General features: G+C 48.4%; 2 protein-coding genes across 3 annotated transcripts; one reads left to right on the forward strand and one right to left on the reverse strand.

Moving 5' to 3' along the window:
• Nucleotides 1–1,016: 1,016 nt before the first annotated feature.
• Nucleotides 1,017–5,226, forward strand: LOC125552959 (uncharacterized). 2 transcript variants are annotated; one of them, XM_048716682.2, is made up of 6 exons: nucleotides 1,017–1,315; nucleotides 1,560–1,701; nucleotides 1,822–1,880; nucleotides 1,969–3,585; nucleotides 4,081–4,246; nucleotides 4,337–5,226. In XM_048716682.2, the coding sequence occupies exons 2-6, from the start codon at nucleotides 1,581–1,583 to the stop codon at nucleotides 5,053–5,055; spliced, it is 2,682 nt and encodes an 893-aa protein (XP_048572639.1). In that variant the 5' UTR covers nucleotides 1,017–1,315; nucleotides 1,560–1,580; the 3' UTR covers nucleotides 5,056–5,226. The 2 variants fall into 2 exon arrangements, with proteins under 2 accessions (XP_048572639.1, XP_048572640.1); XM_048716683.2 differs by having other exon boundaries at nucleotides 4,099–4,246.
• Nucleotides 5,227–10,924: 5,698 nt separating this feature from the next.
• On the reverse strand, nucleotides 10,925–12,214 carry LOC147976826 (uncharacterized). The gene has a single exon (XM_087520984.1). The coding sequence runs from the start codon at nucleotides 12,212–12,214 to the stop codon at nucleotides 10,925–10,927; it is 1,290 nt and encodes a 429-aa protein (XP_087377110.1).
• Nucleotides 12,215–17,923: the final 5,709 nt, after the last annotated feature.

Here is a 17,923-nt window from a genome sequence, read left to right on the forward strand (position 1 = left end):
ATCCATTTTCTAGATGTACACTTATCACCAGACAGTGGGAGTATGCATCTACAAAGAGTATGCATAACGGGGTGTCACCGAGCTAGGGATATCCGCGCCCTTCACCCGTTTTAGCAGAAGAAATGCTCAAAAAAGTCCCATTTGTTACCAAAATCCTCCAAGATATGTTCTTGCATTTTTTGTCATAGAAGAGACATAAAGATCGACAAATATATACCTCCTCATCAAAGAAGAGTGAAAAAAAAATCCCCATCTCCTCCATTTGTCGCCACCCCTACCTTCTCCTCTGCATCGTTCAATACACACTTTGATATTCATACACTCCACCTCTTTACTATCAAAACCAATGCAATCATGTTCTTGAAAAACGAATGCAAGTGGCCTCATATCTCGTTTTCAAATCGATGGCTTCGCTACATGAGTGCTAGTTTGTGAGGTGATTGTGTCCGTCACATCTAACCCACAAACAAAGGCCCCATTAAAAAAATTCTTTCATTGGCTAAGCTAGCGCTTCTGGCAGAGGGAACATGAAACAAGAAATACAAATACGTTCTATTCAATTTATTTTGCGATAATTTTTTTATCTATTCATCAACTGTCAAGGTAGTACACAGAATACAAGAAGTCAAAATACATCTATGTCCGTAGACTACCTAGCGACGACTACAAGCACCAGAGCGAGCCGAATGCGCGCCGCCCTCATCGCCCCTCCTCATCGGAGCGGGACAAACCTTGTGGAACGAACACCACACCAATGCCACATCTAGTCCACGAGACAAAACTACAATCCAAAACCAAATCACCGTCTTAATTTTGTTACTAGTTCAATTTTCTTACCAGTGTTTTCAACATTTTTATAGGGATTTATATGTGATGTTTTTTTTACTTTTATCTTTTTTTTATTTATATAGTCAGATCAGACCGTTGGAGGAGGATTAGGCATAAGCATTTTCTAAGCAGCAATTGGGCCAGGCCTAGGGCTGTAGAGCGCTTTACCCCAGGGCCCAGGGCTCCATTCCCCATCCGCCCCAACCCTAACACATGACGCCTCCTCCACGGCGCCGTTGGCTCGACCTCGTTTGAACGCTCTGCTCTCGGAGCTCGCCCCCCTCCCCTCTCCACCGACGAGCCACCGTCCGCTCCAGCGCGGCTCGATCCGGCCTCCTCCGCGGCGGCGATCTGGCTCGTTCCAGGGCGCTGGCCCCGCGAATCCGGCGCCGCTGACCCCGCGCCGCGCGGCGGAAAGGGCGGATCTTGGCGGCGTCCTCCCCCGGCCGCTGCCCCCCCGGGGCTTCTCCCGGCGTTCCCTTCTCAGGTGAGGGCTTCCTGCATTGCTGCCTTGCCGGTAAACCTTCCGGAGGTTGCAGTAGGCGTTCTGCTATGGGTTTGGGGTCCTTGGGTTTCTCCGGGACGAATTCGAGATGGAGATCGGGTTGGGGCGGATTCGTTCGTCGCCGGCCCATTTCTTGATCAGCTTGCTTCGGAAGCGTTTATGTTGGGTTGAATGCGTCTCCTTTTCTTCCATTTCTTGTGCTTATGCGTGCCGTCTCCGCCTGCAGGTTTTAGGTGGCGAGGAAGGGATGGATGTGGAGAGAGCTGCGTCCAAGGGGCATGGCATCCTCAGCCTCTTTGATTGGGGCAAGAGCAAGAAGTCCAAGAAGCGGCTGTTCGCCGGAGGCGGGGGCGCTTCTCCGACGCCCGGTAAGCAAATGTGTCCTAGGAGTCAGCGTGGACTGATTGAGTGGTTGCCATAAAGCTTGATACATTGTCGCAGAATGAAAACAGGGGAGCCTGAGCTTACACATCAATCTCTCTTTGCAGGGAGCACGGTAGACGGGAAGGAAGCTGTGGGCAGCAGGCCGAGCACACCTTCAAACTCGGTTCGTTTTCGGGCGTTTGATCTTTCCGTCTGTAGTCCTGGTTGCTGCTTACTGTCGTTTTAATGAGTCAAACTCTGCACATTGGCAGATCCTCGAAGATCCGTCGAGTTTGAGGGAAAGCAGCGAGCATAGCTCGTCATCCTCGGTAATTGATGAGGACGCCCGTGCAATGAAAGGACCCACTGTTGTGGCGAGGCTTATGGGTTTGGATTCCATGCCTGCGGCCAGCTCATCTGGATCCTACCCGATTCCTTCTACCGCGCAGCAAACCTTCACAAACAATGTCCATGACGAGTTCATTGGCAGAAGCTACATTGGCAGTCCTAGTCCTCATAAGATGCCGAGCAGCCCTATTGACCGGTTTGGAATGGAAGCGCTGCCTCAGAGATTTGCCAAAAGGTCACTTTCAGGTGCGCAGCACAAGTTGTTCTCCCCGGTAAAGAACCCTAATCATACGTCAGGCAGAAATGCTGCGGATATAATGGAGGCAGCTTCTAGGATCATTGGGCCTGGAGTTGAGAGTAATAGCTCATACAGAGTTCGGGATGTTGGGTACTCAAATGTCGTGCGTGCCTTCAACACATCAGAGATTGTTAGAGTCCAGCAAATGTCCCAAGCGGCGAAGAAGCGTGACACCTCAGCATCTGCGAAGGCACCGAGAGCAAAACCTTTTGATGGAAGTTTGGCAACTTCAGAGTCAGCCTCTTCTTCCAGGTTCTCAGAGTCAAATGGAAATGCTCCAGTTGCTCCAAGGGTCAGGGCCGCCAGTAGGTTGTCACTAGATCCGAGAGCTGCAAGTACCCAAGGAAGTGGAGGTAGAAGCAAAAACAGCAGGAAACCTGCAACTCATATGGATCCTGAGCATAACATGGCTGAGAGAAATCGGGGCAACCAACAAAAGTGCAATAACCAAACTGCTGCAAGCTCATCCAATTCGCTTGAGCAAAATAACAGGAAGCGGAATGCTATGGGTGTTAAGCACAAGGTGAATCCAAAGTCAGCAAGACTCAGCCAACAGGGAAGCAACATTCATTCAACAAATGCCTCTCCCAGGAAGGCCGGGATCACCAGCACCCGCGCTGAAAGCAGTACGAAAGTCAACGCAAAGGGAGAAATGCAGCCAACCAACTATGGAAACAGAAGACCAAATTCTACAGCCAAAACAATCCCCAAACCGAGAAGATTGCCAGATGGGAGGATGAACCCAAAGAAAAACCAGTCAATTGATAAAATTCTCGCCGAGAGGATTCAAAGGCGTGTTCAGAACAATATTGGGACAGATGAGCAGTCATCTATCTCCACAAACAAAAACAAAGTCAGCACTGAGATTGTTTCGTTCACATTTACCTCACCAGTTCACAAATCATTACCTGGTTCTAGATTTCGCAATCATTCAGTGGAAACACGGTCGATAGAGAGCATGAACTCAGCACCAACTTCAAGCAATACATCGAATACTAAACCTGATGACATAGATGGTGATTATTTGGGAATTCTTCTGGAGCAGAAATTGAGAGAATTGACCTCTCGGGTAAAGTCACCCTATTCTAAGCTAGCCAATGGGGTTCGAGTATACGCCCCTTCACCAGGTTCGGAAGATACATCTAGCATTGCATCTACTGAGTATGACAGGGAGTCCTCTCAGCCTTTCAAGGACGGGAAAAACAAATTCCACCAGAACGATCTTGAATCGAAAAGTGGTCAGGTATGTGACCCGAGACACTTATTTTCCTATTATACCCATTTCTTGTTAACTCGTTGTCATATGCACACTATTTCCTTGTGAGCAACATCATATGATTAATGCCAGAAGGTCTGATGCTCATATCTGGAGTTGAACATAGGAAAATTAACATCCCATTAAATAGTTAGGCGTAGTATATTTTCTCCATGTAGCTATGTGCATTCTAGAGTCCACACATGTGATTAGTTTTTCTTGTACGCCTGTTTCAAGTTTGAGACGACTTACAGTGGGTGTCTGCCTACATGATCAATTATAAGCATAGTTAGGAGCCATAGAGTTAGCGATGGAATTCAGGTTTGTATAGTATCTCAATAGTTTGAACACTTGAACCTTCTGAGTTCTGACTTCATGTTAAAGCTGGTACCTAACTGTGCCACCAATGCAAGGGCTGCCTGAGCCTACATTTTTCTATATATACATTCATGACAGGTTAATAAATGGTTCATGTGCTAACAGATTTCTGTTTATGGCCAGTCGTCTCAATCAGTGAAGTATGATAATGAGTTCATCGATCAAGTGGAGTTAGAGCATCTTCACTTCAGCCCCCGTTCTACATGGGAAGTCTCTGTTTCAACAGAAACGGAAACCTGCTGCTCCGTGGAGAGCTGGACGAATCCAAACGGTGAGTTTACAGTTGCTTGGTTGTTGCTATTTCTCACTAGCCACAGGCCTTCCATAATACCTTGTGTATAATACTTCCCTCTTTTTGCAGAATCAAGGTTGTTTGGTTCGGCAGAAGGGGCAGCGACTTCTAGTTCTGCACAGGACGGTGGATCCCAAGAAGTGGACGCCTCATCCGAATATTCTGACACAGCATCGTCAGTCACGGCGACTACAGCCGAAACAACGCACCCATCAGAAAGCAGCAGCTCATGTCGTGCGGACCGCGATCCGGAGATAGACTTCCTGAGGGAGCTACTGAACGCCAGTTCTCTGAGCGGACAGTCTTCATCAGTTTTCGAGCGGTCTGGCAGCTCAGCCATCCTGGACCCTCATCTGCTGGAAGAACTAAACAGGAGCGCCAGGCCTGCAGCTGGCGAGGAAGACGGCGGCAAGGCTTGGAGGATGTCCCGGAGGCTGCTGTTTGACTGCGCGAACGAGGCGCTGAGCGGCAAGTGCGCCTACTACCTGGACGCGGGGTACGGGTCGTGGTTCACGGGCGCGGCGGTGCTGGCGAAGCTGTCGGCGGAGGAGCTGCACCGGGAGATGAGCGGCGGCGGGCTGAGGGTGGCGGAGGAGTCGGCGGTGGACGAGCTGGTGTACAGGGAGATGGGCGGGCCGCGCGGCGGGGCGTGGGTGGAGTTCAAGGCGGAGTCGTTCGAGGCCGGCAGGGACGTGGCGGCGGCGCTGCTGGAGGCCCTGGTGGACGAGGCCGTCGCCGACCTCCTCCTCGCGGGCTCCGGCGGTGCTGTTCCTTCTCGTTGCTGTTGATTGATTTGTTCATTGGTGCTGCTGTTGTCTGTGCGTCGTGTGTTTGATTGATCATTGATGTATGTAGAGAGTCATGGAGTGATGGAGGATGGTTGGTCGGTCTGTTATTTTTGTCTAGTGGAAAGGAAAATAATCTGTTGCTTGGTTAAAAGAAATTCTTCTACTACAGTAGTGTGTTTTGCATGGCCGTGGATGCCGTGGCTGCCATGGCAGCAGGAAAGGTAGCTCCGCCGTCGCTTGTGAGGGCGGTGCGGATGCGTCCGGGAGCCGGCTCCCGTTTTGGTCGGAGCGGCGGGCGGGCGAGGCGTGTCGTGTGGTTGCCGTGTCCGTGTGCACTTGTATTTGTCTCACTTGCTCGGGTGGCCGTCGTGTGCACCACTACCAGTACCAGGTGCAGGTGGTAGCACTCCACTCCACTTGGTCATGATGGAAATCTGGGAAAAGGCTTCCGTGCTACTCTGTTCTAAATTACTCGTCGTAGAAATAAATGTATCTAGAATTAAAATACGTCTAGATATATCCATTTTTACGACGAGTAATTCGGAACGGAGGGAGTAGTACGTAGGAAGGATCGACAAAAGTGTTTCTTCTTGGGCTCATTCAGTCAGTCATGGAAAGGAGCAGCGCAAACGGACCGCTAGTAATATCACTAATACTCCATCCATTTCAAAATAGATGACCCAACTTTGTATTAATTTTATATTAAAGTTAATACAAAGTTGGGTCATCTATTTTGAAACCGAGGAAGAATTTTGTTTTTCTACTGTACTGTACTTGATAGAGCGGACCCCGTGCCTTCGCGCTCTGGTGCGTTGTGTGTTAGGTGTAGTGCGCATGCCATGACTGTCCGTTGAGTACTACGCACAAGTGCACCCAACTCCATTACATAGTTAGCTCTAGTGTCACTTGGCTGGCTTCGGCTCCTCTGCAGTCCAATTATTACTGCACGGGGGCTCTAGACATCCACATCGACCGTAGGCCGCCACTGCTAGAAGCAGAGGCAACGACGAAAGCGTAAGGAAAAAAAATCCATTTTAAACCTTGAATTTGCAGAGGTTGGACGAAACAAACCCCCACGTTGAAGAAATCCATGTCAATTGCACCCTGAACTATGCAATCCCGGTCTAAATCGAATCCTGGCAAAATGTCAACCAGGATCCATCTGACTGGTGGGCTAGGGAGCAGTAGTGTTGACCACAGAGCGCTCCCGTCCTCCACGCTGGGCCGGCCCAGTTGTCTTTTTTTCCGGTTACACTTATATTTTGGTGTTTGTGGCATTTCAAAATATATTTAAATATTGTATATATATATATTTTAAAAATGTAGGTTGCATTTGAAAAATGTTAACGCGCTTCAAAATAATGTTCGTGACATTTTGAAAAATGTATACAATGTACAAAAATGTCACGTAGTTTTAAACAATGTTTAATACCATCCCAAAAATGGTTAACACGTTTTTGCAAAAAATTTCAAATACCATGTATTCGTGTTTTCGATATGAGTTCAGTGATAAAATTTTTACTCCCGCTGCAGTCGGTCTCGTTGGTTAAATTTATGGTCAAACTTGGATCCCTGGAAGCGCGAACGCACTACATTATGGAATGGAGGGAGTATCACATATCATCAAAATTATTATGAAAGCATAAACATAAACATATAATTTTAGTTAGCAAATAAAGTCTTAATACAGAATTTATATGTGATTATACGGTGCAAGTGGTCGTTATAAGATACACGTACTCAACCATAAACAACTATTGAATAAACACAACATGGTCAACGGTGGGGGGGGGGGGTGCAAATGCCCCCTATCCACCAGATAATAGTGTTAACTTTATGTCATGAAAATCACAATTTTTTTTATAAAGAGAGACCCCTCTCCGACTTCCATTACTAAAAACCACAATGTCTTTTGAAACTACGATGATTCCCTTGGACCTTCTCCAACTGACCCATGCATCAACGATGTCGTTGTCGAAGGTTCCTCGACAGTGTGACCACCTATTCGGCAAGATCTTCGCATGTGTCTTCTCGGTCCGAGTGAGCTTCAGAGCCCACCCATTGTGCAAGAGGCAGGTGTGTGCGAGTGATGGTGCAGAAAACTGTCAGATCTCTCGATAGGGTGTCTGACGTGATCAGAAGTATCGGGTGAAGGAAATATGCCCTAGAGGCAATAATAAAGTTATTATTTATTTCCTTATATCATGATAAAGGTTTATTATTCATGCTAGAATTGTATTAACCGAAAACATAATACATGTGTGAATACATAGACAAACAGAGTGTCACTAGTATGCCTCTACTTGACTAGCTCGTTAATCAAAGATGGTTATGTTTCCTAACCATGGACAAAGAGTTGTCATTTGATTAACGGGATCACATCATTAGTTGAATGATCTGATTGACATGACCCATTCCATTAGCTTAGCACCCGATCGTTTAGTATGTTGCTATTGCTTTCTTCATGACTTATACATGTTCTATGACTATGAGATTATGTAACTCCCGTGTGCTGGAGGAACACTTTGTATGCTACCAAACGTCACAACGTAACTGGGTGATTATAAAGGTGCTCTACAGGTGTCTCCAAAGGTACATGTTGGGTTGACGTATTTCGAGATTAGGATTTGTCACTCCGATCGTCGGAGAGGTATCTCTGGGCCCTCTCGGTAATGCACATCACTTAAGCCTTGCAAGCATTGCAACTAATGAGTTAGTTGTGGGATGATGTATTACGGAACGAGTAAAGAGACTTGCCGGTAACGAGATTGAACTAGGTATTGGATATCGACGATCGAATCTCGGGCAAGTAACATACCGATGACAAAGGGAACAACGTATGTTGTTATGCGGTCTGACCGATAAAGATCTTCGTAGAATATGTAGGAGCCAATATGGGCATCCAGGTCCCACTATTGGTTATTGACCGGAGACGTGTTCTCGGTCATGTCTACATTGTTCTCGAACCCGTAGGGTCCGCACGCTTAAGGTTTCGATGACAGTTATATTATGAGTCTATACGTTTTGATGTACCGAAGGTTGTTCGGAGTCCCGGATGTGATCACGGACATGACGAGGAGTCTCAAAATGGTCGAGACATAAAGATTGATATATTGGAAGCCTATGTTTGGATATTGGAAGTGTTCCGGGTGAAATCGGGATTTTACCGGAGTACCGGGAGGTTACCGGAACCCCCCGGGAGATATATGGGCCTTAGTGGGCCTTAGTGGAAAAGAGAAGAGGCAGCCAGAGATGGGCCGCGCGCCCCTCCCCTCCCTTGGTCCGAATAGGACAAGGAGAGGGGGCGGCCCCACTTCCTCTTTCCCCCCCTCCGTGAATCCTATTCCAACTAGGATTGGGGGGGGGATCCTACTTCCGGAGGGAGTAGGACTCCTCCTGGCGCGCCTCTCCTAGGCCGGCCGCACCCCCCTTGAGCCTTTATATACGGAGGCAGGGGCACCCCAGAGGAACACAAGTTGATCCACGTGATCATATTCTTAGCCGTGTGCGGCGCCCCCTGCCACCATAGTCCTCGATAATATTGTAGCGGTGCTTAGGCGAAGCCCTGCGACAGTAGTACATCAAGATCGTCACCACGCCGTCGTGCTGACGGAACTCTTCCCCGACACTTTGCTGGATCGAAGTCCGGGGATCGTCATCGAGCTGAACGTGTGCTAGAACTCGGAGGTGCCGTAGTTTCGGTGCTTGATCGGTCGGGCCGTGGAGACGTACGACTACATCAACCAAACGCTTCCGTTGTCGATCTACAAGGGTACGTAGATCACACTCTCCCCTCTCGTTGCTATGCATCACCATGATCTTGCGTGTGCGTAGGAATTTTTTTGAAATTACTACGTTCCCCAACAGTGGCATCCGAGCCTAGGTTTTATGTGTTGATGTTATATGCACGAGTAGAACACAAGTGAGTTGTGGGCGATATAAGTCATACTGCTTACCAGCATGTCATACTTTGGTTCGGCGGTATTGTTGGATGAAGCGGCCCGGACCGACATTACGCGTACGCTTACGCGAGACCGGTTCTCCCGACGTGCTTTGCACATAGGTGGCTTGCGGGTGACAGTTTCTTCAACTTTAGTTGAACCGAGTGTGGCTACGCCCGGTCCTTGTGAAGGTTAAAACAGCACCAACTTGACAAACTATCGTTGTGGTTTTGATGCGTAGGTAAGATTGGTTCTTGCTTAAGCCCGTAGCAGCCACGTAAAATTTGCAACAACAAAGTAGAGGACGGGGAGGGGGGGGGGGGTTATTTCAAAATGATAGGGTTACAGTCTCCTCTATATGTAGGGGTCCTTTGTGTAGTCATCCATCAGCGCTACACTCAGTATGACTAGATGTCGCCAATCGATGGACGAGGATTTAGAGCTCTCAGGTGCTCCGCATCCCTATACGTACAATACTAGGAATAAAAATACCGAGAAATTTGAAAAAAAATCTGGGATTATGGGATATCAAACGTGGGTTCCCGATGTACTTTCGTTTGAAATTTGATGAAAAAATATCAGGAAACATATTCGCGGCAAAAAAGACAAAAAATTTCTATGTATAGCAAAACACTGTTTGGATACATTTTTTTTCGGGCAGTAATTTCTTCACCACGAATACGTTTTTTGGTATTTTTTCACGAAATTTCACATGGAAGTAGATTGGGAAACCAGGATTGGCATCCCGTAATTTTTGATTTTTTCGGTTTTTTGGGAATTTTTTACGAATATTTTTTGTATAGGGATGCGGAGCACCCGAGAGCTCCTGTGTATTTTCCACCAATCGATCTGCTACTCTATTTTGACCCTACGAAGCTTTTGAGGAATAAACTCCCGACTTCCCATCAATGCTTGGATTTCAGCAACCAGATGATCATACCCTAAACGAGATAGGTCATCTCCTTGTAAGCATGCTAAGGCCTCGGAATAATCAGACTGTACAATAATTGGCAAATTTGAATGTTGCGAAGCAAGAGCCATGCCCTGCATGAGACCGTGGATCTTCGCCTCAAGAGCATCATTACAATTAATTAAACAAAAATCTGTATGCAGCAAAGATCACACTCACATCCTGCTTTCTGAGAACCATTTCTGTTGCGGCCGTTCCATCATCAGAGAGAAAAGATCCATCGACTGAGATGTCTACAAAACCAGCCGAGGGTTGCAGCCATGGCAGGGGTGGCTTGGGGACCTTCACTGTCCTAGTCTAAGAAACCTTCATCGGCATCTTGCCTTTTAATATTTCCTCTGTGGTGAACCGCTTGGCCTGGTCAATCTAGTTCATATACTCCCTTCGTTTTAATATAGATGACTCAACTTTATACTAATTTTACAAAGTCAGTATAAAGTTAGATCATCTATTTGGAAACGAAGGGAATAACTCTCAAGATAACCACACGAAATTTCAGCGGGCGAAACCTCCTTGCTGGGCGGTGTACTAGTACGTACGTTGAGTTGTCGCCAACCTACTACGCACAAGTGCAGAGGCCGGACTCAAACTTGAAACCACCCCAAGCTCAAGCTGCAGCCAAGTCCATTACATGCATATGCGCCTGAGGCTAACTCCATCGCGTGACCCTAAACGGACATCCGTTTTGTTCTATTTTTGTCCCTTTGATAGGGATTTGAAGTCGTGGGCCTGTCCTGAAATGCGGTGTCCGTGCGCCCAGCGCGCGGCCGCATCCTTTTGCCCCACCTTGTCCGTCAGGGCCAAGAAATGCCCAAATTTACATTAAAACTATTTTCGAACCCAAATATTTGTCTGAAAATTAAAATAGTTTTACAACCCAATTGAAATTGTCTTTAATAAAATAGTTTTACAACCAAATCAAAATTATCTTGACTGAACATAAAATGGAGAAATACATCTATTGGTTGCCAATGTGATCCCACACGTACTCAACCAAGTCATTTTGAAGATTCACATGAGTGTGCCAATCACGCATCTCACGGTGGAATTGGGCAAACTGTTCAAATGTGGCCGGGTCTTGGTTCAGGGGCTCAATATTTTCACCTTGGTAATCAAATCCTTGGTCGAAGATACTCTCATCCCGCTCGTCCTCGACGATCATGTTGTGCATGATCACACAAGCAGTCATCACCTCCCAAAGCTTCCCTTCATCCCATGACAGTGCAGGGTTTCGAACGATACCCCACCGGGATTGAAGCACACCAAAAGCACGTTCCACATCCTTTCTAACACTCTCTTGCATTTGGGCAAATCTCTTTCTCTTCTCACCTTGGGGTTTCGAGATTGTCTTCACAAAAGTTGACCACTGAGGATATATACCATCTGCTAGATAGTATGCCTTGTTGTAATGGTGGCCGTTGATCTCAAAGTTGACAGGTGGGGAGTGGCCTTCTGCAAGCCTCGCGAAGACTGGAGAACGCTGCAGCACGTTGATATCATTGTGAGAACCTGCCATGCCGAAGAAAGAATGCAATATCCAAAGATCTTGTGATGCCACCACTTCTAATATGACAGTGCACCCGTTAACATGCCCCTTGTACTGGCCCTGCCAAGCAAATGGACAGTTCTTCCACTCCCAGTGCATATAATCTATACTGTCAAGCATACCTGGAAATCCTCTAGCTGCGTTGCTCGCCAACAATCTCTCTGTATCAGCGGCAGTTGGCTGCCTCAAGTACTCTGGCCCAAAGACCTCGATCACAGCCTGGCAAAACTTGTACATTGACATCAGACATGTTGTCTCACTCATACGCACATACTCATCCACCAGATCGCCTGGAATTCCATATGCAAGCATGCGGATGGCCGCGGTGCATTTCTGATAGGAGGAAAATCCAAGCTTGCCAAGGGCATCCGTCTTGCACTCGAAGTATGGGTCATGAGCAACCACTCCCTCTCGGATACGATTGAACACATGCCTTGCCATACGAAAACGGCGACGAAATTTATCCGGCCTGAAGAGCGGGGTGTTGGCAAAGTAATCTGCATAAAGCAGGGCGTGGCCTCTCTCCCTGTTGCGGTTCAGGTTGGGAGCACGGCCAGGGACTGACCCCCTGTACCGAGGAAGCTGCCGTTGAATATGGTCGTGAACGACCAGTGCAGCCACCACAAGATCGTCATCATCCGACGACGAATCGTCTGATGAACAAAGGAAGTGATGGAAGAAAAACTCGTCTCCACTGTCCATACCTTTGTTGGCAAAAGGTCGAACACCTTGCGGTCGTGGTGGCGAAGAGGCGCGATGATCACCTCGACGCAGCAGGGTGGTTGCCGGCCGGCTACAGGCCGCTCTGGAGCTCTCGTCGGAATCTGCCTCGACCGCCGTGGTACGTCGCCGGCAGTCATGTCCGACTCTGCCATCGGCAAGGACGGCCACGGCCAAACCTCCTCCGATCGACGACCAAAACTACGGCGAAAGCGCGGGCGTGGTGGCGGCCATGTCGAGACGTGGTTTGATATGGACGGCGGGGGGGGGGGGGGGCTGCGCGGTGAGGAGGCGGCCGGAGAATAGCGGCGGCGCCGGCGGCGGGGCGGGGAGAGAGGGTGAAGCGTTGGGAGCGGAGAGACTGCTAGTGTTCCCGACAGGCGGGCCAGGAGAGGACAAGTGCGCGCGTCCCGCCCGTCCGTGTGGTGTCCGTTTCACCTTAAAACCGGCGCAAATTTGGGTCGGGAATGGGTCGAAAACGGACACAAAGCGGATAAAAGTCCGTTTGTTCCCGCGCGCTAGGCCGTTTTTTTGTTCTTTTTATTCCAAACAGACGAGGCCGGATAAAATAGGGTCGCGCGGTGGAGTTGGCGTGACAAAGCGCAACGACGGTGGAGGTTGTTGCGCCTTTGCGTTGCGCTGCGTTGCGTGCGGCAGGAAAAGAAGGCAGCATCTCATCATCTCTACGTAGGAGTATCTCTTCTACTTGACAAGAGTAGAGAGGAAACGATCCAACGCCAACCGCCAACAGTGCATTACACATGCACCGTCACTGTCACCAGGATTAGCAGGAGACGGCCAGCAGTTTAGGGTCACCAACGGTATCAGTGGTTACTACTAGTATGATACAAGGAAGGAGCGATGGAGCTTAAGATACGTACTACGTACCTAGGGACCCGGCTCCATCGTATCCGTATCCATATCCTCCGGTCCTTGTCCTAGTAACACCCGGGTCCGGCTGGACACCATGGATCGGATCGGAGGGAATATTGTTAGCTCCCCTGTCACTTGCCTGCACGCACTAATTGAATGCAAGAAAGCAGCAGGCAACTCTCGAGTCTGGATACACGCGTAGTACGTGCCTTGCGGACAAGACATGCAGAGGAACCGGGCGCTTCTGCTTCTGCTTCTGCTTCTGCGTTGGTCTCGTCTGTCGGGCGAGACGTCGCGCTCGCCGGCCGGCTGTATCTCCCCCCGCCGAGAGTTTCATTCTGGTGGGTGGATCCAATTCAGACAACCCGGCCGTTTCAAGTTTCCGGACACGCGATCAGCGGCCTCCCCACGTGTTGTTTCGCCAGGAACCCCAATCACAGCATGAAAAAAAAAACAATTTTTTTACCGGAACTCTATTAACTACTCCCTCCGTCTTTCTCATAATGTAACATGTTTTTTGATTCTTACTCCTACATTATAAGACAGAGGGAGTAGATGATAGCCTACGTCTTGCTGATATGTTTGGCCCCACCTTGAGTGGTCAAAATGAGAGGTGTGAGAGTTGTGTTTTCTAAATCCACAGACACTGGTAAGACCAGAGCAGGGGTGAGCAACCTAAACTTTCTCTCTCATTCTGTGCTAATTCTCTTTGTCCAACTTTAGTGGTCTGGTGGAGGATCTATTAACCACTGCATGTATTTTCTGAATCTTATTCATACCAATGCTTATTTCCAAACTCAAGCGTAACCAAACAACATGCCCGGTCCTAGTATTATGGAGGCCAAATGAGGTACCATATAATAGACCTAACAACTACTCCCTCCGTTCCTAAATATAAGTCTTTGTAGAGATTCTACTATGAACCATATACGGATGTATATAGATGCATTTTAGAGTATAGATTCACTCATTTTGCTCCGTATGTGGTCCATAGTGGAATCTCTCCAAAGACTTATATTTAGGAACGGAGGGAGTATAAAATAGTAGTAACAGAAGTACTTCTGTCAATAGATATAGTATATAATCAAAATTATTATGAAGGTATAAACATAGAAAAAATGTAATTTTAGTTAACAAATAAAGTCTTAATACACCATGTATATGTGATTATATGATGCATTATGAGATACACATACTTAATTATAAATAACTATTGAATAAATACAACATGGTCAACGGTGGAGAGGAGGGGGGGGGGGAGTGCCCCCTGTCCACCCCATAAGGCCTCATTTGGTCGCAAGGGATCCTGGGAGATCCCGGCTATTTTTCGATCGGAGAGCCACATACTGAATTGGCCCGGGGAGACCTGCCGCCACATTTGAATGCATCTGTTCATGAGGTAACCTTGCCCGACCCACGACATTTCCACGGGGAGTAAGTAGAGTCAAATTTCATGATTTCTGAATATTACAATATTTTATAAGATATTTTACATTTTCCTATCATTTTTCTGGACATGATCTCCACCCCTCTTCCTCTCGCCCAAACCGGGGTGGTGATCCCCCTATGGTGGGAAAGAGGAACCCCCCATGGCCATGAAAATCCCCCCGAGGGGGGACTCGAGCCCAGGGATACTTGCCACTTTGGAACCAAATTAGGCCTAATAGTGTTAACTTTATGTCCAGAAAATCACATTTTCAATATTATTTTTATAAACAGAGACCCCTCTCGAATTTCTATTACTAGAAACCACAGTGTCATACGAAACTATGATGCTTCCCTTGGACCTCTCCGACTGACCCATGTAGCTACGATGTCATTGCTGGTGAGGCCATTCCTTGACAGCACCGCCACCTTCTTCGCCAGGATCATCACATGTGTCTGCTCGGCCTGAGCGAGCTTCCGAGCCCACCTGTTCTACCAGGAGGCGGGGCACGGGGGCGAGTGTTAGAATACAACTAGTAATAGGATTAGGACTCCTACTCGGTTTGTAATAGGGCTAGGTCAGGTGCGGCTTGGCTCTTATATATACCTCTTGTACTGGCACAATATTGCATCAACAATTATTCAATACAATTCTACATGGTATCAGACTTTTCGATCCTAGGGTATGGCTAACCCGCCAGCCCCGCCACCACCGCCGCCGCCCGGCTACTTCGAGCGGTGCGCCGCCATCGTCGCCACCAAGGTCGCCGCGGCCATGCACGGCCTCCTCCGCCTCTACCTCTACTCTAGCTTTAACCCCACCAATACCCCCTTCCATCTCCTTCACCGACACCATCTCCGATATTAGCCCCTACATCCCCATAACCCTAGACCTTGCTGCTCACAACTACTACCATTGGCTTCACCTCTTCGACGTCCACCCTTGGGCGATGCAATCTCCGCTCTCATGTTGCCGACGACTCTCTTCCTCAACTTCATGATCCGCAATGGGTCAAGGATGATCTCGCCATTATTCAATGGATCTACATGTGAGTCTCCACAGAGATCTTCAATCTCGTCCACTGTGACGGTGCCTCCGCCACCGATCTATGGGCGGCCCTTCGTCAGCTCTTCCAGGACAACATTGACGCTCGCGCCAACAATCTCCACACCGAGCTTCGGAATACGGTGCAAAGTGATTCACCAGTCGGCGTCTACTACCAACGCCTCAAGGCGACCGCGGATGAACTCCGCGAACTTGGTGATCCAATCGACGATTGCCAGATCATCAACGTCCTCCTCCTCGGCCTCAGCGAGCGGTTCGAGAAGCAGGCCTCCTTCATCCCTATGATGCATCCGCGTCCCTCCTTCACCGAGATTCGCTCGATGCTCCAATGGGCTGATCGTGCCCTAACTACGAAGGACTCCCGTCCTCAGGTCTTCACTGCTTCTCCTCGCCCGCCTGCGTCGACGCCGCCACCGCCACCTCCACCGGCAACACCTCCTCAACCATCCGGCAGGCGTCCAAGTCCCAACTACCGAGGCAAAAACCCTAGGCCGCCGCAGTTCTGCACGGCGCCCGCTCCTACTTCGCCCCCGGCTCCACCAACTGCACCACCACTGCCCCCGGCTTCATCGACTGCACCACCACCGCCGCCAGGGTGGCGCCCATCTCCTGATCCATGGACAGGGCTAGTCCCGGCGTGGCCTATGCCCTGGTACGCCCCTACGCCATATGGTGCCCCGCCTTCCTATACCGGTGGCTGGCAGCCCGGTGCTCGCCCTCACACCGGCGCGCCCGTCCTCGCGCCCCGACAGCCGACGGCCGCGTACCATGCTGCTCTCGCCTACGCGCCACCGATCTACAACACTAGTCCTTATGCATCCTATGGTGCTCCATCTCCCCCTACATGCAGCAGTACAATGATGGTGCCTCTCCCTTTACGCTGATGTCGGCCCTACTGCCGACGCCACCACACCCGCAAGCTCCCATGACTACACCGGCGTCTACTTCGACTCCGAGTTGGGACCAAGCTGCTTTTCTACAAGCCATGAACAACTTTGCTGCACAAGGGAACTCAGGTACGGATTGGATTTTCGATTCTGGTGCTTCTCGTCATATGTCTGCATCGAGTAATTTGCTTTCTTCTTGCACACCTTCGCCTTTTCCCTCCATTACTCTCGGTGATGGATCCTCTATTCCTATTTACGGTGTCGGTCAGGCTCAAATCCAATCCCCAACCAAGCCTTTGCTTCTTCGTGATGTTCCTGTAGCTCCTGCTCTTATTAAAATCTATTTTCTGTTCACCAAATCACCATTGATAATCATGTTTTTGTTGAGTTTGACCCCTTCGGTTTGTTTGTGAAGGACTACCCGACCAAGGCCGAGATCACTTGATTCAATAGCTCCGGTGATTTATATTCTCTCCATGGTGCTCCGGTCGCTGCTCCTCCAACATCTATGGTGGCCTCTGTTGATCTGTGACACTTACGTCTCGGCCATCCCAATAAAAATGTGTTATCCACACTTCTTAGTGAATTTTAAATACCTTGTAATAGAGATTCTCATAATTCTTCTACGTGCTAGTCATGTCAATTGGGCAAACATGTTCGCCTTCCCTTTAGTTCCTCTCAATCCTCTAGTACTTTTCCTTTGAATTACTTCATTGTGATCTCTGGACATCACCAATAGAAAGTGTATCTGGTTTTAAGTATTATCTCGTGATTCTTGATGATTTTACTCATTATGTTTGGACTTTTCCTTTACGAAACAAATCCGACGTTCATAATATATTCCTTAACTTTCAGCGCTATGTCTCGGTCCACTTTTTCCTCCCTATAAGATTCATACAATGTGATAATGGTCGTGAATTTGACAACTTTAAAAATCGAAATTTCTTTCTACAATATGGAATTCTCTTACGTTTCTCCTGTCCTTATACCTCCCCACAAAACGGCAAACCTGAGCGTTCTATTCGTACCCTTAATGACATCATTCGCACTCTCCTTATTCAATCTTCTATGCCGTCGATGTTCTGGGCAGAGGCACTCCACACGGCCACATATTTACTCAATATTCATCCGTCTAAAGTTAACCCACAAACTACTCCTTACTTCTCTTTATTTCTCTCTCATCCAAATTACTCCGACATTCGCGTCTTTGGTTGTCTTTGTTTTCCAAACTCCTACTCCACTTCTCCTAACAAACTTTCCCCGCGCTCTATCCCATGTGTCCATCTAGGTTTTTCTGACGAGCACAAGGGTTATCGTTGTCTAGATCTTGTTAGTGGTCATGTTCATGTGTCTCGTCATGTAACATTTGTTGAAAACATTTTTCCCTTTTCCAGTGTCAACAATTAGATTCCAACTCACCCGCGTCGTCCACTAGTCCCT

Source organism: Triticum urartu, chromosome 4A, assembly GCF_056163025.1.
Source record: "Triticum urartu cultivar PI428250 chromosome 4A, HENAU_Tu73, whole genome shotgun sequence".
NCBI classification, from domain to species: Eukaryota; Viridiplantae; Streptophyta; class Magnoliopsida; order Poales; family Poaceae; genus Triticum; species Triticum urartu.

Excerpts from the sequence above, each read along its gene's own strand:
- LOC147976826 (XM_087520984.1), bottom strand. The coding sequence starts at position 12,214 with ATGGACAGTGGAGACGAGTTTTTCTTCCATCACTTCCTTTGTTCATCA.
- LOC125552959 (XM_048716682.2), top strand. The coding sequence starts at position 1,581 with ATGGATGTGGAGAGAGCTGCGTCCAAGGGGCATGGCATCCTCAGCCTC. Across the intron at positions 1,881-1,968 it reads CGAGCACACCTTCAAACTCG|ATCCTCGAAGATCCGTCGAG; the intron begins GTTCGTTTTCGG and ends GCACATTGGCAG. Across the intron at positions 4,247-4,336 it reads GAGCTGGACGAATCCAAACG|AATCAAGGTTGTTTGGTTCG; the intron begins GTGAGTTTACAG and ends CTCTTTTTGCAG.